The following is a 22,629-nucleotide window of genomic DNA, read 5'->3' on the forward strand; positions in this document are numbered from 1 at the left end:
TGTTCGGGCTCATTAGATTTGGGCTGACGAGCACCATCGAACTAGACGAGGTCCAAGTTCTCATGATGGAGTCAGGAGGTGGTCAACAGAACTGCTATTCTCCTCATCATAACCCCATCATGTTTGGGCTCATTATAAATATGTGGAAGGTCGTTAATAATAATAAATGTTTTATTAGGGTACCCCTACATGTAAAGAGGGGGCAGATATTTTTCTTCATTTCAACCCCAACGTGTGATATATTGTTAGATAGGTATTTAAAAATGAATTAGGTTTTACTAAGATCGATTTTTGATAATTTTCATATTTTCGGAAATAATCGCTATAACTTTTGAACCGTATGTTTAAAAATATGAAAAATATCACAAAAGTAGAACTTTACAAAGACTTTCTTTGAAAATTTGTTTTGAACTTTATAGGTTAGTTTTTGAGAAAAATACGGAAAACTACGGAACCCCACACTGAGCGTGGCCCGACACGCTTTTGGCCGGTTTTTATTTTATTTTAATACTTTTCTGTGCTATTCATACATAGCCACCCTAGGGGATTCAGTATTGACAGCTTCTTTTTTTCTTTCTGCATATATTTGTTTCCGCTTTTAAGTTTATTGTAAATAAGACTGCTTGCACTTACATTGAGATTATAATTACATAATGCTATTAAATTAAATCTAATGAAGCGTTGTTTTATTTCCTATATCTCAAATCCCTTTAAATCGAATATGTATAGTAATGAGCAAAAATTTTACCGCAGGCTTTCCAAACCGACGATGCTTGATCAGCTACTTTTAGAACGAACATGTACACCGTGTCCAATAAGTCCGAATACTCACATTTTACCTCAGTTCTAAAGATATAGGGATCACAGGCCATCAAATTCTTATTTAAACTAAAGAGTATATTCCTTTTAATAAAATACAAGAACAAAGTTCATGAAATTTCCGAAGTGTCTAAGAAAAACAAAGAGGTAAAGTGCCAACAAAATACTTGCTCGGCACGCAGGTGACGAGTTATTTTTTATAAGCAGAATCTGTATGTGATAAAACAGACGCCACGTGTCCAAAATAAACTATTATGGGTACCGAGGATAGATAACGTTCCGGGCAACTAGAAAAATGTGCCTAGGTTCCAGAGCTCCACCATCGGCCCAGGTGTGGGATGCAGTATGTAAGCGAGGTAAACTACCTTCAGTACTTACAGATAAAAGCGTTAAAATCAACGTTTTTTTCTTTAAAACCAAGGTTTTGGAGAATAAAATGCCTTAAAGTTAAAAAGGATGCTTGGGAATGAGTATCATGTGTCCCAACAAGACGCACCTCCAGCACATTCGGCAAATGGTATTCTAGCGTAGTTTCAGACTAATTTGGCAGTTTTTTATCCGAAACATGAGCGGCCACCCAGGCCTCCAGGTTTAGGCGTATTAGACTATTTTGTATGGTCATACATGCTTTGAAGACAAAATTTTTATAAAATCATAAACCTAGATCATTTCAAAAAGATTATTGAGAGTATTTAGGATGAAATGTGAAGAAAACGGTGCGTGCCGCGTGTGATCCGTTTGAGAAGCGTTTGAGGCTGGTAAACAAGTTAATGCTGGAGTTATTCCAAAACATTTGTTGTGAATGTAGTAAATAAGAGTGCCATTCATAAAATATAATAATAATGTAGTAACTATTTGTTCATTTTGTTTTATTGGCTATTTGTGCTGTATTCAAACTTATTGGACACGGTGTACATATTTTGATTTTCACCCTTTAAAATGTTTCTAAGACGCAATGTTTTGCAAATTTGGTCACGTTATGCACAGTTAAACTGTGGAATGAATTGTCGCCAGCGGTATTTCCGGACCAATGCGACCATCAAACCTTCAAGAAAAGAGCGTACATCCATCTTAAAGGCCGGCAACGCACCTCCAACACTTCTGGTGCTTCTGGTGTCCATGGGCGGCAGTGATCGCTTACCATCAGGCAGCCTATCTGCTCGTTTGCCTCCTATCCCATAAAAACGTTTAATATTTTTTTAGAAAAAAAAACCGCCGCCTTTCGGGTTGTGGTGAAAGCTACTTGCGAATGTTGGATTATGTAGAAATGTGTAGGTATTTTTTAAAACTGCTTTTAATGCTTTAATTATTTGATGGCAACACAAATCAATATACGTATAACGCTAAGGTTTGAGGAGTTTCTCAATTCCTCATGAATCCGATTATAAGAAATCGAAGCTTGACAAACTTTGACTTGAAAACTCAATAATTATGCTTAACAAACATAACTAAATAAATGTCACTGTTCTGAACTTAAATGCATGCTTTTCTTACAAAAATACCAAAGTCACTATGAGTGTGCCGTTCAGATTTGAGGAGTTCGGTTTTGACCATCATCAGCAGTTCCACTGCACTAAATGTCACTGTTCCGGACGTAAGTGCATGCTGTTCTTATAAAAATACCAAAGTCACTATAAGCGTGCCGTTCAGATTTGAAGAGTTTGGTTCTGAGTGTTCTGACCATCATCAGCAGTTCCACTGCACCAAATATCACTGTTCTGGACTGGACGTAAGTGCATGATGTTCTTATAAGAATACCAAAGTCACTATAAGTGTTCCGTTCAGATTTGAGAAGATCGGTTCTGATCTGACCATCATCAGCAGTTCCACTGCACCAAATGTCACTGTTCTGGACGAAAGTGCATGCTGTTCTTATAAAAATACCAAAGTCACTATAAGCGTGCCGTTCAGATTTGAGAAGTTCCGTTCTGGCCATCATCAGCAGTTCCACTGCACCAAATGTCACTGTTCCGTACCTAAATGCATGCTGTTCCTTTAAAAACACAAAAATCACCATACGTATGCCTTTCAGATTCGAGGAGTTCCCTCGATTACTCCAGGATCCCATCATCAGAACTGGGTTCTGAGAAAAATGGGACCAATCTGTATTCATATACATTCAATATTTTTTTTTAATCGGTCCAGTAACAACGGAGATATCGAGGAACAAACATAAAAAAATGAAAAAAATAAATAAACATACAGACGAATTGAGAACCTCGCCTCAAATCTCTCAGATTTGAGGCGACGGTTAAAAAGTGACACATCATGAGCAGTTCCAATGCACCAAATGTCACTGTTCTGGACGTAAGTGCATGCTGTTCTTATAAAAATATGAAAGTCACTCTATAACTGTGATAATTTCCGAAAATATTAATATTATCAAAAAACGATCTTAGTAAACCCTTATTCATTTTTAAATACCTATCCAAAAATATATCACACGTTGGGGTTGGAATGAAAAAAAAAATCAGCCCCCACTTTACACTAATAAAATTTTTTTTTCCATTTTTCATTTTTGCACTTTGTTGACGTGATTGATATACATATTGTTACTAAATTTCAGCTTTCTAGTGCTTACGGTTACTGAGATTATCCGCGGACGGACGGACGGACGGACGGACGGATGGACAGACAGACATGACGAAACTATAAGAGTTCCTAGTTGACTACGGAACCCCAAAAAACAGAAATCACTATTAAACTATTCTCTAATTTCAAGTTCCTAACTAAAATTTTCCTAATAAAAAAAAAACAAATTGATCCCGCTACAAACTTTCACCCCCTTTTTCCCTCTACTAGGGGTGTAAATTTTCATAATCGATTCTTATCTCTTCGAAATTTTGTTAATGCAATCTATACAAATTTCGACTTTCTAGCTTTCGTAGTTTCGGCTCAGCGGTGTTGGTTGTTGAATCAATCAATTAGGAAACCTGAATTTATATATGTACATGTAGACTAATACTATACTTTTACTACATTCATATACCTTATTTACTACTACCATACCATGAATATGAAATTAAATAAAGAGTCCCCATATAAAATTGAAAATTATGTTATTAGCAATTTAATTCAAAACTATCAAGATTATTCGTGTCTTCGTTGAAACGCGCGTTGAGTTGCCGGTGCTCGCGTACCGAGCGCCAACGCCATCTATCGATGGCCGTTTCGTGAAATTGATGAGCGCTCTAAGGAGTAAGGGGTCTTAAGTAATACCGCTCTTATCGCCCACATGCCTATCTCCTAAATGCCGCTATCTGTCATAGTCAGGGTCTGCTAAATGCCTACGCCCAAACATATATTAATCCTCTGAAAGATTAAAAACTCATGCTGTAATGTATGTACATACTTAATGTAGTAATACCTATTAAAATGCCCGAGTTGATACTATTAGGCAGGCACAGTAGATAATACTGGCCTTTCGTATTCCTATCTCCGTCTACATATAATCAAGATTTAGTTATTTTATTATTTATTTATGATAATTATGAGTTGTGCCAGAACGTCAAATTTCAATTCGTCAATTCGAAGCACAGTTAAATAGACGGATTCTAACGACTTTACAAAGAAAAGTTCAAAATCAAGCACATTTTGGGCTAAATACGTTGGGCATATCTTTTGTTTGTATTTAATTACACAGCTACATCATGTTGAGCCAATTACAAACCACCACGTGGAGGCAGGCTTCACTGCCTCACGCCTAGTGTAAATATCGCTTCAAAGCCTGTAAAGGGGCATAAAGGAATGGGAAAGTGCGCGTGGGTTTCGAGGCCGACCTCGTGATAATAGACTAGGCATTAATCACTTCTATTTACTTAACGAAGGTTAGCTCTAATTTTATTTATATTCCACCCATATTTCATAAGTTTATTTCTCACTAATAAGTCGGTTTATTTCCGTCGTTTTATAAATATCCATACGTTGATTAGTTAATAGCGGTTCTGCTATGTGTATAAAACTGGACGTCTGTTCTTTTTCCGAATTTATTGCATGATTCGGACAGGCGTAGTATGTAGCCAGTGTGGGTCTATAAATATGTGGGGATTCTCCACATTCTATCCGGCTGCAGTAATGTTTCTGGTGAAATAAAACGTTGGCGTGGCTATTTCTACTCGACGTTAAACAACGGTCGTTGTGGAAGCGGAACGATTCGCGTTCCAAAAAGAAGGAAAGCGGTAATGTTTACCCGCAATAGAAGTATTATTTATTATAGTTTAATTACCAATTATAAATCTGAGCTGCCCTGGATAATATACTAAGAAACATTAAAAATGACTCAGAATACTAATAATATTAACGCTTCAAGGAATAAAGCACAAACAGACAGACTGTGTAATTTAGCAGAAAATACCAAGAGTAAGCGAAGCAAATCTTCAAGGATATCTACATACGTCAGTTACTGTATCCTTCAGGGAGGGCGCCGGGACCTTGGCGCGACCGATCCTTGGGACCTTGAGAGTAAATTAAGTGTATGAAAACCGCTTTTCCTCTCGTTTCCAGTAAATATTTATTGTAACTATACCACGTTTTACTTTGTTATCTATATTCATGAGACTTCAGGTGCCGTAGCCGAATGGCATTTCTGCGACGCGAAACGAAAACGAAACGCCGCGAAAGGTAGTCTGGCTCTGTCGCGCCAATACGCAAGAGCGATAGAGATAGATACTTACAAGCGTTTCGTTTCGTGAGCGTTTGTGCCATTCGGCTACGAGACCAGTAATACTAAAGACGGAAAGAATGGGGTAGACAAAGAAAGTAGCAGTCGAAGGACGGACAGACAATTTATTTGTGTTGCAGTCTCGACGACTTTCTTAGATGATCAGCATCGTTTTCATTTGTTTGAATGCGGTATTGCGGATGCAATAAGGCGGTATATCTATACCGCTTTATTGTTATTGCAGTCAAAGTAATGTTTAATATTGTTTTGAAACTTTTACCTGAACACAAGTGAAATACCTAATTATATATATCAGGGTTGTGATACTCGAATTAAACTATGTGGTATCAAACCAAGTAAAGTTTCAACAGCGTTTTGTAATTTAGTGTGGCATTTCCAACTTAAAGACTATTTCTTGAGAATTTAAAGTAGAGGTATATTAAATACTCACATTTTGTAATTTCAAAATCATTGTAAAGTAAACTCAGCATAGGCGGACTCTACCAACCTTTTGGTTATACTATACTAACCAGTCTGGAGAAAATTGTGTTTTTTTTAACCGACTTCAAAAAAAAAGGAGGAGGTTCTCAATTCGACTGAATGTTTTTTTTTTTTTTTTTTTTTTGTATGTATGTTACTCGATATCTCCGAGAATCGTGGACCGACTACAAAAATAATTGATTTGTTTATAATTTGGATGTTTAGCTTATTGCAATACGATAAGAAATCTGAATTGAAAGGTTTATTATTTTTGGCTTTTTAGTTTCTCCGTGTTTTGTAACGCGCTTATTTTTGAAGGCGGTTTTATTTTTTGTTAAAAAGTTTTTTTATTTCGTTATCATAGATTGAACAGATGCAATAGATAAAACAGGGGATAGGCGATAAAAGTAGAGCATTTCTTAAGAGTAAAAAGACCGCGAAGCGCGTAAACAAGGCAAGTTGGCCGTTCTTCATTCACAACGTGTTTCATTAAGAAATTGCTGCAATGCAACCATTATATCCGGTTGCCGAACACACGTGCCTCGATCACGTTCGGATTGCTTTGTTCGCTGTTTTTTTTTTTTCTGGTATTATGCACTTACTTATTGCTTTTAAATGTTTCACCCTTATGGGTGCACCTGGTGACGTTTTAGTGAACGCGAACTTACGAATTTCCGACGTATTTACCTAAACTCTAGTTATGGTACACATAGTGTCCCATTAAGGGATAAGTCCGCCTACATTGTATATTACTGACTCTGAAACTGTGTCTCTTTTGTTTCCTTTATGTACAATAAAGCTTATACATACATACATAAGTACATACATAGTGAGCAATTTCTCTGTGCAGTATTAATATCTGTGCAATTGTGTTATTAACTTATTTTTGAGACTACAAAAATAACCCAAGCTCTAAAAACACTTAAAGAAGTTATGATAACAAGATGACGTTTATTCGGTTTACATTTTTAAGTTTGAAAGCCGACGCACATGGTTGTGTGTGGCCGTGTTCAGGACATAGTTACGTCTGTTCCAAACTCAAAACACCCCACGATTAACATTAGTTTCCAACAATGCCGGCAGGATTAAACTAAGTTCGTGCTAGTCCAATATTCAAATGAGCTCAGTGGCGCAGAAACTCTTCGTTCACCGCCCAGGACCAACTCGGCCACACTGCTGGAAACTTTTCACCAACTTTTACTTAGAATTAGGTATCTATTTGCCATTATGTTTAGCCTTAACATTCAGGCTAGATTATAAGATGTCATTTTTACGATATGCTGTATTTTTGTTATCATTGCTTGGGGTTAAATATATCGTCGTTGTAAATGAAACCTACAATACCTATACTGGAAGTCGACAAGTCTGGCTAAGGGCACACGTAAATGACATTCAGTATTTGTTTAGTATCTTTTATTGCTAGATCTTCCTGTTTCCTATAATAGTACCTAACATATTTGTATTCAAAACCTACATCGGCTGATATCATTAGGACGTTGCAAAACGACCGTTGAACGCAAAACGTAGCTTATTGCTCGCCGACGCATCGACAATCGGTGCGCTCAATCTAATCTGATAGCAGAAATATCCTCTTATAGCTCACTGAAATTGTGCAAATAGAATCGACATGGTTATAAGACGTTTAGGACTAAAATAGACTGCAGATCGTCTTGGATAAAGGTTGGATAAAGCTAGTAATAAATTAGTCACACAATTTAAATTAGACTGCTCGGTTTGCGTGAAGAAGAGTGTAAGTTGGTGCGAATTTTGAGGGGATTTAGATCTTTTAGGTTGAGGTTGGAACCCTCAGGATCAAGCTGGCGCATGCGTCAGGCGCCGTCGACCTGTCGCGACTTGTTATACAGAAATAACCAACGGAGACGTGAGTAGAGTGCTCATTACTTGACTGCTCGCTAATCAAGTTTATTGGGATAACCCGAGAATCAAGGATTAGTTTCGCAGTTCCTTAATAAACTTAGAGAGGAGATTTACCGTAGCATATCATTTCCTAATGTTTAAGAGCAGCTACGCTACGAACAATAGTCAAGAAGCCGGTAAAAAATACAGAATCGTCAAATAGTGACTGTGCACTACGCAATGCTACCTAGTTTAATACCTTCGTACTGTTAGAAATGCCGCCTAGTTTAATACAAAACATGGATTAATCATATACCTTTTGTCTCGTTATATTGATAATTCCTCATATCATGTAAGCGGCACGATGATGATGATGATGTATTTAAGCTAGATTCTGAACGTAACCCTAACTGACAGCGCTGTTCTCTGTGGTCGAGCTGTCAATTAAAAAGAAGTTATCCCGCGCGCGTTTTATGGGAGTCAGGACAGTCGAGCGTTGTGTATTTATTTAACTTAATAAATGTATTAATCAAGACCTAGTGCGTTTTATTCTTTCAATTCAGAAGTGCGGTTTCAAACTTTCATGCTCACGCAGTATTTCGGTCAAATAAGTTGATTATCATACGAAGTTATCATTAGCGTCATGACGACGCGACGTTCCAAATAAACGCATTTACGCACTGTAAAATGCACTAAGTTTTGGTTAAATGCACTAAAGTCACGAAGTACTTAAATAGATTGATCAATATTCAATGAAGGTGTGATATCTATTGTCCAACCAGTAAGTACAATACTGTGTCTGAGGTAAGTTACATGCCTGAGTGCAGGTGTGTTGAAATGTGAAACTAATAATGAAATGTTTTACGCACTGACAAGTTCACAAATAAGATGATAATACAATCTGATCATTTATCTATGTATTGTACATTAAGTCCAGTAAAGAAATGCCTAATAAAAATGCTCATTTTGAAGCTGGTTTATATCAGTTTGTGGTGTGTTGATTGCCATGGGGTGTGATTTCTGTCAAACTTGCACTTTTATTACATCAAGTGCATGCACAACATGCATTATCAGTATTATAATACCACACTGGACTTATGGTTTGGCCGTGGTTTCTTGTGTTTATTTTCCAGATCAGAAATGATTGCTTTGACTCCTAGGAATGGAGATCATGTATCAGAGAAATGTTCATGTATTGTGGAACAAAATTTTGGATGAAACAAACAACATAAATATGGACATTATAGCCATCCCTTTCTAATGTGATATGGGTCTGCAAAGTAACATAGCGGTATGTATATAATATATTGATGCCAAAACAGGTAATACTGTGAGATAATTATTATGTTTTTAATTGAGAAATAATAATTATTTATATATTTTAAATTATAAATGTGTACTGAATAATTTGAAGAGGGTGCATTTAGTTGTGCCGTAGAGCTGGAATGATAGAAGTGTTCATAGTTGTGGTAAAGTCTCCGAGACTTATTCTTAATTTAAGTGTGAAATAAATGTGCTTGGCACCTTGAGGAGATGCTGAATTCCATAATAAATCATAATTAAGATGTATTTACAGAATTTTTAGAAAGTATTGAGGTAAGGAATATTAGTGTAGTTGTATGTTGCTGAAGTGAACCGGGTTATAATAAGTTTAAACTGCCACTTGCCTATCAACGGGGAAGTAATTGTATAACGGTTAAATATGAAAAATATTTATTTATATGAGCAAATTTACATAATAACTATGCTAGCTTGTATCAAAAAAATAGGTCCGTGAGGCATTGTACAAAGGATGCTGGCGACCTTTCCTCGTTGTATTGCTGATACGTTGATTGAGTTGATTTCAAAAGATATCTGGTCAATTCTATTAATAATAAGAAATTCGTGACTGCACTGTTGTGTTGTGCCGCAGTGATATGACTTATATACCTAATAGTGATGTTAGACTACATTGAAGTTATTTATTTTTTTAAATAGAACTAAATTGAAGTTATGATCATTTTGTCAGGTTCCCATTTGAGTTTAATTGATCCATCACTCAGTACTTGTATTTACTAGTGTGATGTGAAGGGAAGATTGTATCTCGCTGGAAGTACAGTAGGTGTGTGATTTTGAATATTTTGAGATGATAGTTTAGATTGATTTGAAATCTAATGACTATTGGTTAGTTCCACAAGAGGAAACATGGCAAAATTTACAATTATGTTCAGCTGTTGAAAAACTCATCGCAAATAAATTTATTAATACATAATGGAAATTAAATACTTCCATAACGTAGGAGATTTATGTTATCCAAGTATTATTATTGTTTTGTATGTGTTTGCCTATCTTATGTGTAGGTATTATAGACATTCATTATGATGGAATATTAACCTGTGCAACAAGTACAGCGCTAAGGAACTGCTCACTTTGATTGCATAAGAAGAACAATGAAAGAATTTACTACTGCCAGTGCTAGATGTGATTACTGATTACGATTAGAGATAGGTACTATTTCATTTATTCAGTAAAACTGTTCTTAACGTTGGTAAGACATCAGGAAACGGGAGGCATTACTGGTCGTTCTTATTGATATGATAAAACATTTTATGCCTCGTTTTGCTGCAAGTGTTTCTCGCAAAAAAAAAAGTACCTAGTTATGAAATATAGTGCCTATAAAGTGGGTCAAATGTAAGTTATATGGTGTCTTGTAGTTGCGGAACTGCATCGATTTAAATTCTATAGAGTATTCACATTCTATAAAGGACTTCTCAATTGCAATCTCACTGTGCGGACCCAGTGGTATGTTCTAATTTCATTTTTATAATGTTTTTACTTTGTCAACTAAAATTTGGAAACGATCCCAAGGTTAGTGTCTCATGACATAGGTACTAATTGAATATTTAGTCTCTTGTACTTTATTTAATGAGGGGTAACAGGATCAAATCATCAATATATAATGTAACACTACTATTATATGAATTTATATACCTACTAGATAGTATCGTAATAAGAAAAACCATTACAAATGCATACAGTTATACCTACTTGAGCTGGTTGGTAATCTGTCTTTGATAATTTTCAATGTTTGTTCGAAATTAAAATTTTAAGTAATTTACACCATTTCTTTTACGAAAATTTGCCAAAAATGGACGCTATATAGTGCTGGCGTCTACACGGACACTGTTCTGGTAGGGCGAGTTCGGCTGGCATTGCTGCATAGCAATTGTTAGGGTTGACACAACTTGAAGTTCCCTCGTGTGCTTGCAATGCCACACATAAGACAATTAGGTGAATAAAATGTGAATGGTCTAATAGTCTTAGGTATATGGTACAGATAGTACCATGCACTACAAAAGGAAAATACAATGCGACGCGGAACTTCGGTTCTATGGGAATTTCTGTATGTAAATACTATTATTTATTTTGTGGTTGAAGAGTCAAGTTCTACATTAAAATTTACTTTTATTGTATAATATTACCAAATACCAAAAATTTGGAAAATACACTCAATTTAGTGATAATATTACAGCATGTTGACTTTTTAACATTGGAACTTGAAGTACCTATGTAAGAAGTTTTTGTCTAAAACGACAGCAATGAATATTACTATCACTGCACCTGACAAACCAAGGTCCCTTGCAGCATCTGTATTTGTGTCTGTGTATTTGTACGTTCCCGATAAACTCAGAAACTGTTACACGAATGTTTAAAATGCGGTGTTTACCTCTGATAGATTGATTTTTGAGATGTTTCGATGTATGACTTGTCAAGCTTTTATGTAAATTGGGAGTTTTAATTGGAAGCACTACTGAAGCCGTTTGAGACAACAAAACAATGTGCATGAGATTACCTCTCTTTCATTAGAAAATAAAGTTCACGATGTCAATGTCTGTTCTTAGGGTAAAATTAAACTGGTCATAACCTGCTAACCCTGGCCATGTAGTAACTGTCTGCCAGACGCTAATGTATTCAATTGTGAAATGCTCTTTAATTATTTTATATTTCTATAGCTTTTAACTGTTACTTATAGATATTTTTGGGTCAATATACAAAGTTTAGTGGAAAGTAAATATATTGGAGTACTAATGATCCTGACTTTGGAATTTAGTACTTGTGTCCGGAAGACTAATTATAAAATAATTTTCACTTTCTAAACTACAGTACATGTCACATACTGTTCGTGACGCAACGCAAATGCTTAATTTTAATTCCAGCAAATGGTGATGCATTTCCCACCAATTTTAAAAGATAGATAAATGTATATTTTTGTACTTATATGTGTTCACAATCATAATTATGTTTGATAAATAACGTGTAAAATATTTATTGGTTTACATGTTGGATGCTGAATGTATATTATGTCCGAGAGCTGCGGTGACATGGTTGGAGAGCTTTGGTGGCATGGTTGGAGAGTTGCGGTGACATGGTTGGAGGCCGCTGCGTCCTGTGTGTACGTACGCGGTAGATGGAAGACAACTTGCCACCACTCCACGGCGGTTGGAGTGAGGCCGCTGCGTCCAGTGTGCGCACGCGGTGTTGAAGATGATTCGCTGGAGGCCGCTGCGTCCAGTGTGCGCACGCGGTGTTGAATCTTATTTTCGCTTGAGGCCGATACCCCCTGCGCGGGTACGCGGGTACAAGTAAGGGTCTCTGAGGCCGATAGCTCCCTGTGTGAGAACGCGGTAACAGAGATCACCAAATAGTCTGCTTGAGGCCGATAGCTCCCTGTGTGAGAACGCGGTAACAAGAGGCACCCCTACGCTTGCGTGAGACGGATGCTCCCTGTGCGAGTACGCCGTAACAAGCTCACCACACAGCCTGTGTCTGTGTACTTCATCGACAGCGCCAGTGGACAGCGTGGCGGCGGAGCTGCGACAGCTTTAAAACGGTGACTGTCAGGAGGCTGCGCAGGATCGGGACAGGTGGTGATCTCTCATTTCGTAGGCTGACTCATTTGGGATCACTGAGCGAAAATAGGTACGTGGTGGCATTATAAATATAATAGTACATATATTTTTACACCCTGTGCGTGTATCAGGATATAATATAGGACAACTAATGCTTGCATGAGACGGATACTCTCTGTGCGGGTACGCCGTAACAAGCTCACCATACAGCCTGTGTCTGTACATCTCAATTTACTAAAGTGAATTTCACATCTAGTGTGTGTATTGATATTATAAAAATAACAGTAGATATTTATATTGTTACTCCCTATGCATGTCTCAGGATATAATATAAGTTTAGCGGTCCAAATGTTTTGACGCCTTGTATTGTGTGCGTCGTGATATAATGATAACTGTGCATATACACCGTGTTTCACTTAACACTAAAAACCTGAAAACCGTTTGTTCAGAATCGAGAGTAGAATCGATTGAGCTATATCTTGATGGGGGTAATATTTTTATTTAAATTAGTATTATTAGTTATTTTTTATGTGCCTATTCTATTGTATTCATAATACAACATTGTGTACCTATATCGCATTGCTAGAGGTTGTTTACCTTTTTCAGTATTTGGAGGTATGTTTATCATAAGTTATAACAAAATAAACTCGTACCTAATTACAACCTTGTCATTTTGAACATTGGGTTTAAATTTGCTTACTGAGATTACCTGTCCAATTTGAAGCTGTGACAAAGCTTTAAAGTCTTTTACAGTGACATCGTAGCTGTCTATTGGTAAACCTTATGTCGTTGCAGTAACGTACACAAATAAATAGTTTAATGGTTTATGATGGTAGTTAGCAATTATTCTATTGAGTGTAGAGCTAAAAGTCAAGTAGAGTAGAAAATTAAAAATTCAATTTAAGAAAAAATAACCATCAGATTAAAAAATGAATACTCTAGATGAGTTTAAAAAATAAAAAAAATCTGTTGGGGTGTCTGAGGTTTTGAGTGGTACCAGAAACACGTTGTATATTATTTTGCACCGTTTGTGTGTATTTAATTATCCAACACTGTTGTAAACTTTCTGCCTTAAATTCACGCTAGTCGTTGAGTTGCAGGAAATCATCCACGCTACGGTACCATACTATACATACACCCCGTGCGTGTGTGGGTGTGGACGTGGGACACGTTATGTGATGACACAAGTTACCAGACACTTACTTTCTGTTTCCAAGTCCAACTCATTACATTTACTGACGGTAGTTTTGGGTGACCACGAGAGCATATATATTGTAGTGTGGCATACCCACGGTTCAGCGGCGGCATTGCGAGCAGCGACTAAGGCCCTCTTGCACCAACCACTTAACTCGGGGTTAGTGGGCTGTCATCTGTCAAATTCCATATAAAATGGTGCGTTAACCCTCGGGTTAACCCTTCATTTTCGTTGGTGCAAGTGGCCCTAAGTGTAGTAGGTGTTATTGGTTATAATTATAACCTTAAGCTTCACATTAGCTTGTGATGCAACAGTCTTACTCTTGTTATAGGTAGTAGGTACCTATATTGAAGTGTATGTTTACCTGACTATGCACTCGCTGTCCAAAGATGTAGATTTAGCAATTACAAAACTTATTTTTAAAATCAATATATAAATATGTGTTACGTAGATATAAACAATATTCATTCAGTACTTTCAGTAGTGATACTAGAAAACAATGTGAATTATGATATTCATTTTCCTCAAATTGCAACAATTTTTGTGTGTACCTATTGTAAGGCCGTAATGTTTATATGTACTACAACAAAATTCGTTCAACAGTGATTGTAATTTACCTAGAATAAGTAAGTATAACCAAAGACATATGTAACTCCGTATAGACAGCTACAGTCTAAGAAAATACGGAACCCTAAAAACGTACCTCAGAACCATTTAGAAATAGGTACGGTAGCCTAGATGGCGCTAATACTAATATTTGACATTTTAACACATATCAAGCTAAGAATATGGGCTAAATTGTCTAAACTGAGGTTTAGAAGTTTCAAGCTTGTGTAGAGAGATGGCAGTCTATGCACTGTGCTTACATAATATATTATGTTGACAGAACTCTATAATATTCGATCTTCTTCATTCATATTCATTCATATTATTTATGGCATTCATATCATTCTTTGGTATAACATTAGATCTACAAGGAAGTTGGCACAGCCTTCGGAAAACTAATACGTTGTTAGAGGTGTAATTGATTTCCAAAATAAACCAGCGAATGCTTCCACATAACACAAAACATTTAAATAAAATATGAATAACTAACTCAACGTAGTTTTCTGCTTCTTTACTTATTTTCGATATTACAAATTTAATAAATTTCATCTAAACTGTTAAACGTTTACATATTATTGTGTAAGGGTGTTACTGCTTTAACTGAAACAGATATTATTAATAAAATGTGATTTGAAAATTTAATAACGTGCAATAGGCTAGGCTATAAAATATTTTATGCAGTGCACCAAATAATTAGAAGAAATATATGGACAGTAATTATGTTTAAACATTATTTCTATTTAATAAGTCAAAGAAAAGATATAAAAAGTAAATGAATTGACCGTGACGTCACTCCTCAGTATTTCATAGTAATTCCACATTAGCAAATCGTTTTGACAGTTTTTAAAAAAGAAGCTGATTTGACTAGTAGGAAACTAGCCTATTCGAACAATATGGGTTGACCTTGGGATGTAGACCGTGACAGACTGATGCTGTTATACACCTTTTTGGATACGTCTTTCTAGGGTTGCATGTTGCTTAACTTGTTACTGTACTTTTGTTAAAATAAAAATAAAAAAATATTTTATTTTCTAAATTTGTTAACAAGTGTTAGCTATATGATTATGTACTTATACATCGGTAGTTGGATGAGGACATCCAGTCTATTACGGATGGCCGGAGACATTATGTATAAGTAAAATTGTTCTGTCTTTGTTTTATTAGAATCTTTGTCAAAATGTAAAAATATTTTTTTTATGCAGTGGAACTTTACTTAGGTACTCGAACCTTGACTTTTGATTTCGTGACACCTAGTTTTTGATTTGATTATGTTTTATTTTCGCTACCCGAAGGTTGTCTGGTAGAGGTCGCTCTTGAGCGATAATACCACCTGTTGTCTGCCTCTGTTTAAAATAATTTGTTTTGTCGCCACTATTTTTTTTCTGTAAGTATCTTTTGCGGAGGTGTGCCAATAAAGGCTAATACTATCTATATACCTTCATAAGACGAAGTCATCGTTAACACAAAATTACCCACTGGAAAATTATATTTTCTTGTGTCCAAAATTTCCACTGCATAATGCCAAAATTGTGTATGTTATACCTACAGATTGCTAAGTCAACCTTTTTTTTGTCAGTGTTTTGCTAAAGGTGCACAAATATTAATAACTAATACTTGGCAATTCTTATAATAGCTGTAACCTATAAATGTATTAGGACTCTCTTATCATCATCATCCTCTTTGCGTTATCTTTTTTTTTGATATAAATTGTAAACGAATGACCTTAACTAGCAAAATGCAATTGATGATTATGATAATCTGTTAGTTTCTTAAGAAATATGTTTTTGTTTCTTATTTGCCTAGAGTCAGGCAAACAGCAGGATGGCCGATTGTTAGAAATGCCGCCTAGTTTAATACAAAACATGGATTAATCATATACCTTTTGTCTCGTTATATTGATAATTCCTCATATCATGTAAGCGGCACGATGATGATGATGATGTATTTAAGCTAGATTCTGAACGTAACCCTAACTGACAGCGCTGTTCTCTGTGGTCGAGCTGTCAATTAAAAAGAAGTTATCCCGCGCGCGTTTTATGGGAGTCAGGACAGTCGAGCGTTGTGTATTTATTTAACTTAATAAATGTATTAATCAAGACCTAGTGCGTTTTATTCTTTCAGTACACAAAGCAGTAACAAAAGCTTCAGAATTACCCGGCAGTCGACAAATTATCGACGCTCAAGATCAGTTTCAGCATAATTGCCAAAGTCTAGTGCGACGACGACAACTCATCAAAATCTAGTTTGTAATAAATGAACACTTACTTGCAGATTGGAGCGCGAGCGCCGAGGCATGACACCCACCACCTCGCCCCTCATTATGGATTCGATAACTGTAACAGAAGATAAATGTCAGGATGAGCAATGGCATAGAAAAAAGATACATTAAGCCATAGAAGGTCAGAGAATTTAATGAAAATATCTTAGTTATTTTTTGCTCGTTTTGTTGGCGCCTGGCTGAATATGTATAAAAGTGTTTATTAGTATCTTATAAATCTGGTAATAAAAACTTAATTGATTTTTTTGTTAAATCAATGCTTCATCACTGTTAACCTCTTCACAGATAGTGAACTACGAGATACTAGTCTTTCGACATAATATACGAGTACATTCATGATAATGTTTATTTATATGACTAAAAGACTATATACTTAGTCTCAATTTATCTGTGTCTTTATCTCATTATAGTCATTATAGATTTACATCGCTAGTAAAAAAATCACATGCGAAAAACTCAGTATTCTCAAAGTCATATATATCTTATTTGAATCATCTCATTAAGCTATATGTTTTTCTTTCTACATTTAAATTAGATAATACTTGTAATGAATGTATAATCTCCGTCATAATATACGTATCACATGCGCGCGTCGTAGATTCCGAGTTACTTCACTACTTATACGGCTTCTTGCATCCAATTAAGCGTTCAGAATACTGTTACCGCGTTATGTTGCTTCTATTAACGTAGGTATATACATAGTATATTATAATATGATATTATCAGAGATCATAATATGATACTATCATAGTATAATAAGCTACATGCATCCACTGTACAAACATAAGACGAAGAATGATATTGAGATCTTAGCACCATTTTCACTAAATTACCTTTCAAAACATTGTCCATGCTTGGCCTCTTTTATCTGACTTTCTTTACTTTAGATAGAACGTAAATGTGAAGCCAGAAATCGATTCGAACAGGTATAATCTTTCAAGTTTCACATGCATTTTCCTCAGCCTAACTAACCTCTCTTTCTTCTAAGTTATGTATCCTATGAATCCTATCCCACTCCCACATGGTGATGGGGTTAGGTTTCCGTATCTTTCGTTTCCACTTCTGTCTTATCTTCGATGTCATTTTCGGACACTTTTCAGCCAGTCATATACTTTCGCACTACGTGCTTGACCTGCTTCTAATTTTCTGTTTAGGCGATGTACTAATATGTATTCTGTGGTTTAGGTACCTCTATCAGTCAAACCGTTATTGGCGTATCCGTCTATTGCCAATTTGCCATTAATAGTAATGTACGACTTTTTGTCTTGCTTATTAATCATGAATATCATTATACCTACAACTATGTAATATAGTAAGCGTGTAATGCATTTGCAGTGCTTGTAAATTTAAGTATCAAATTAGATGAGCAGATAGCACGTCCGTTAAGCTATTGTTCTCGAATGGCCGGCGGTCATAATGAGCGCTTGCAGTTCGAATTACGATAGCTGGCACTGATACCTACGGCATATTAAATGCACTATGAATTGATTTACAGATAAACAATATACAAATACTAAAGTTCTAATTTCATAGTTTGTTATATGTAGGTACATACTTAGTTTAATTATGTAATTTAATTTTACTTCATACATTTTCTGTGAAAAAATGATGTGTGTATATTGTACAATGTACATACTATTCATATACATACTTACATGAGTATTAAATACTAGTAAATTATTAATGTTTACAAACGCTTGTACGTTACAATGTATCGTTTCGACTTATTTATAAATATTGGATAAAGGATCTTATAGGTTTTAATATTTTTAATTACTTCATTATAAAGTTGCCTGTATACAATAGTATATTATATAACGGTAACGTTATGAAGGCTATAAAAGTTGAGTACCGCGGTTAGGCCACGAAGGCTTGCCGAGTGGCCTAAGTAAGGTACGAGACTTTTATAGCCTTCATAATGTTACGATTGTATACTATACTTTTTCTACGACAGCCACATAAATACCTATTCAAGAATAATAAAATGGGTTAGTTACTTACTTCATATAATGAATGGGAATATTTGTGTGGATCGTCGTAGCATTGAGTATTCTGTCCACAAAATGTTGATGGTGAGATATTGTTGCACAATTCTTCAAAATATGCCAACAATGCGATTTCAGAGAAAGTTGAAACATTTTTTTGCAATTTCCATGTCATAAAACAATCATAACATTTTTGCTACGCTGTATCCGACTTTTCAGGTAACAAATTGTCAGTCACTTTGAGCGCCATAGCCTTGATTTCTTGGGGAGTATATTGTTCACCAGAATCACTCATAATTACTTAAGTTTTTGCACAACGTCGACTTAAAATAAAGTATAAAACACTAAAATAGTTCAAATATTTTTTAAAAAGTTTACAAATGCGGGAACCAATAATGCACAGCCAGAGAATGCTCAACCCAAGAATTTACGACCCAGGAATTGGCGTCCATGATGTACGAGAGTTCTTGGGCCGTGAATTGATGGGTTGGGCATTCTCGGGCTGTACACGTTTGGTCCGGGCGATAATTCGAAGCCACTTTTTTTACAGGGCGGCAGTATTGTACGACCCCGTAATTCGCGTCCAAAAAAGTGGACGCCGATTTTGGGCTGTACATTTCTGGGTCGTACATTAACCGAACTCTTCATGCCATAGACAAGAGAAATAGAAAATAAGCCGGTTTTCAATTACGAAAAATGTGGTTGCGTTCAAGAATATTTAAATGTCAAATGTAAAATTATTTGATAAACTTATGATTTTTACCTTTGTTTTGCAATATCTAATATGTAAAACGCATTTCAGTTTATTTTTTCATCTTGATTTAAATTATGAACCTAAATATTATATTATTTATTAAGAGTTATTTATTATTGCAAATGAAAACATACCTGATAAATGGAAGTTGTACTTTTAAAAATAAACTTACAGAACTCCTATATTCATATGAATACTGCTCAGCAGTTATCATATGAACCTATAGACAAATAGACTTTTCTATCGTTACTCAAATGAACTTAATTTGGATACCGCTGACAATAATCTAATTGACAGATTTAAGTGCTGGAGTAGAAAAAATTATTATTTGGGGGCTGATTTTTTTTTCATTCCAACCCCAACGTGTGATATATTGTTGGATAGGTATTTAAAAATGAATAAGGGTTTACTAAGATCGTTTTTTGATAATATTAATATTTTCGGAAATAATCGCTCTTAAAGGAAAAAAAGTGCGTCCCCCCCCTCTAACTTTTGAACCATATGTTTAAAAAATATGAAAAAAATCACAAAAGTAGAACTTTCTAGGAAAATTGTTTTGAACTTGATAGGTTCAGTAGTTTTTGAGAAAAATACGGAAAACTACGGAACCCTACACTGAGCGTGGCCCGACACGCTCTTGGCCGGTTTTTTTAAAGTATTTTGGTTGCTCATCGTGGGTGTCATTTCAATGAACGAATTTCTTGGACACTACATCCTATACCGGTTAATGGGTCAATACTGTGAGACTTCGTTAAATCCAGTCTTTCGTCCCGTTTTTGGGAGCACTGGCTTTAGCAAGCTGCTGGCTTCATAACTATCGTGGATATCCAGCTATTGTCAGAATAAAGTTGAAAGATCGTATTATTGAATCATCATCATCATCATCATCATCATATCAGCCGAAAGACGTCCACTGCTGGACATAGGCCTCCCCCAAAGATTGCCACAATGACCTGTCCTGCGTCACCCGCATATAGCGGACTCCTGCGACCTTCACCAGGTCATCAGTCCACCTTGTGGGGGGCCTACCCACGCTTCGCCTATAGGTGGGTAGGTATAGGTATTATTGAATAAAATCTGCTAACAGATTCTTTCAGCAATTTTTGCTGTAGATTTCTCTATCGAAAAGTAACCAATGCCAGGTAACTAATACCGCATGAACTTAATATTTGGAGACACGTCTAGGTTGGTTGCCAGGTAGTGTTGAAAATTATTTCAATGCAAATTTCGTCAACAGAAATCAATATTTTGACAGCAGTTTGTCGCCGAATTATTTTCATAATCATAATAATCATAATCATAATCATAATCATAATCTTTATTGTTTGTGAGAAATGGGTTACATTGCCAGTAATACTAATTGTAACAATTTTCGTTTCAGCGTTCACTTTAATTTTATTCATCTAGTTAGTTGAGATTTGCTTTTAACAATGATTTTAAATATAATAATTTTGTAATTCTGACAATTTTTATGGTGGAATGTACAATACAAAGCAAACTAGAAATTATCCAAGAAAAAGCACTCCGAATTTGTCAAATTTGTTACGAATCAGTCCTTAAACTAACCTAAGAAACATATACCTAAGACGGTAAACTGTGCGAGTCCCGAGCCCGAGTCTCTTGGTAAAAGCAACCATGCGTCAAATTAAACTAAGTTAATGTTCTTTCTTCTTTGAAGTTCAGTTCAGACATAAACTCAAATAGGTATATAGAGTAAAATGAGCAGTTTTTAGTGGCCGCTACCTACTCCAGCAATGTTTACAGCAATCAATAACACCGGGGCCCCACTAAATTCGAGTTTTATCGCTCTGCAGCCGTATTTGCTTTCCTAGTGGGAACGCAAAATAGATTTCTATTTATATAGCGAGTTTATTCACATCTGCATTATAAATATGGGTCTGCGCAAAAAGTTTACTGTTAATTCTTTACTTAGACATGTTGCTGTTCAGGCCACTTTTATGATTAAATGTGAGATTTCATCTTAATACGAATATACGTATTAAGTTCCTGAACATGGTTTATAGGAATAATATAAATGTTAATGTCTCACCTCCATCACCAAGCAGCCTCATCTGCACAAGAGCTGGATCTTCGCTGTGCTCCTCCAGCACTGTATCATCAGTAACTGTCAATTCCTGAAACAGACATCATACCGTTGACATCAACAATATAAACAAATTACTTCTAGGGGAAATCTATAAAGATCTGTCGATGATTGGACCTAAATAGTCTAAATTGGTTTGATAACTACCTAAACACGAAATACCCCAAATTCTCATTCCAACTTTCCCACGCCGGACGCCGTTTACTACGAGCTATAAATAACGCACAAGCGCATCTGTTTTATATTGCTATCGTAGGAAACAACAATGTTAATTTACGTCAGCTTCAACTACAGTATCTGCCAACTTTATCGGAACAGGTGCCGGGTAATCTGTTCAGTTTTAGTACACATTATTCCTTAACTCTCCATTTCAAACAAAATTACATTACAGGAGGAGTGAACCTAATAGTTTTCTGTACAAGAGGGTATAATGATGTCGTTAAAAATATCGCCAAGCCAAAAGTTGAAGTTAAAACTTTTGAGAAACAAAGAGGAAACTTCGAGAAAGTTACTTAAGAAACCAGGGAAGGGGGCAAATGGGGGGTTACTCAAAACTTTGCGTCGCGGGCGCCAGTAATACCAACCCCGCCAAGTTTCCACTCGCTAATTCGCAGTATAAATTTGTTTAACGTCTCAACTTTTTAACTGTAATTACTTAGGAAAGTTCAAGATAGATTGAAGTACTTCGCTACTCTGACAGCAACGCTAAGGAGTTTGACGAGTATAATGGAAACAACATAGTTTCGGAGTTCACGCTTGTTTTAGATTAGAATATCTGCCGATATGAACAAGACTGGTTTACTTTAGACGCAAAATATAATAACATGTCTGAATTTCTCCGTATAATAACAAAGATATAAAAAGTTTATTCCTGTTTGCAAGCACAGCATAAAAGTTTCAAATTCTTCACTTCACACAAGAATCTTCCCTTCTGGCAGGCAAAAGGGGTGATGAAAGAAAAACAAATTGTTTCAATAAACATGAAACAAGAAACTTTGTTGT

General features: G+C 35.8%; 1 protein-coding gene across 2 annotated transcripts in view; it reads right to left on the reverse strand.

Moving 5' to 3' along the window:
• LOC125229433 (probable JmjC domain-containing histone demethylation protein 2C) overlaps nt 1-22,629 on the reverse strand; it is a 164,792-nt gene that overhangs the window by 59,880 nt on the left and 82,283 nt on the right. For both annotated transcript variants that reach the window (XR_007177403.1, XM_048134266.1), the window contains exons 5-6: nt 21,574-21,658; nt 16,772-16,839 (exon numbers count right to left, since the gene is read on the reverse strand). Coding sequence is in view for 1 of the 2 variants with exons in the window: in XM_048134266.1 (XP_047990223.1) it covers nt 16,772-16,839; nt 21,574-21,658 (153 nt within the window). In the remaining variant the exon portion in view is untranslated. The remainder of the gene's footprint in view (nt 1-16,771; nt 16,840-21,573; nt 21,659-22,629) is intronic.

This window comes from Leguminivora glycinivorella, chromosome 9 (assembly GCF_023078275.1).
Source record: "Leguminivora glycinivorella isolate SPB_JAAS2020 chromosome 9, LegGlyc_1.1, whole genome shotgun sequence".
NCBI classification, from domain to species: Eukaryota; Metazoa; Arthropoda; class Insecta; order Lepidoptera; family Tortricidae; genus Leguminivora; species Leguminivora glycinivorella.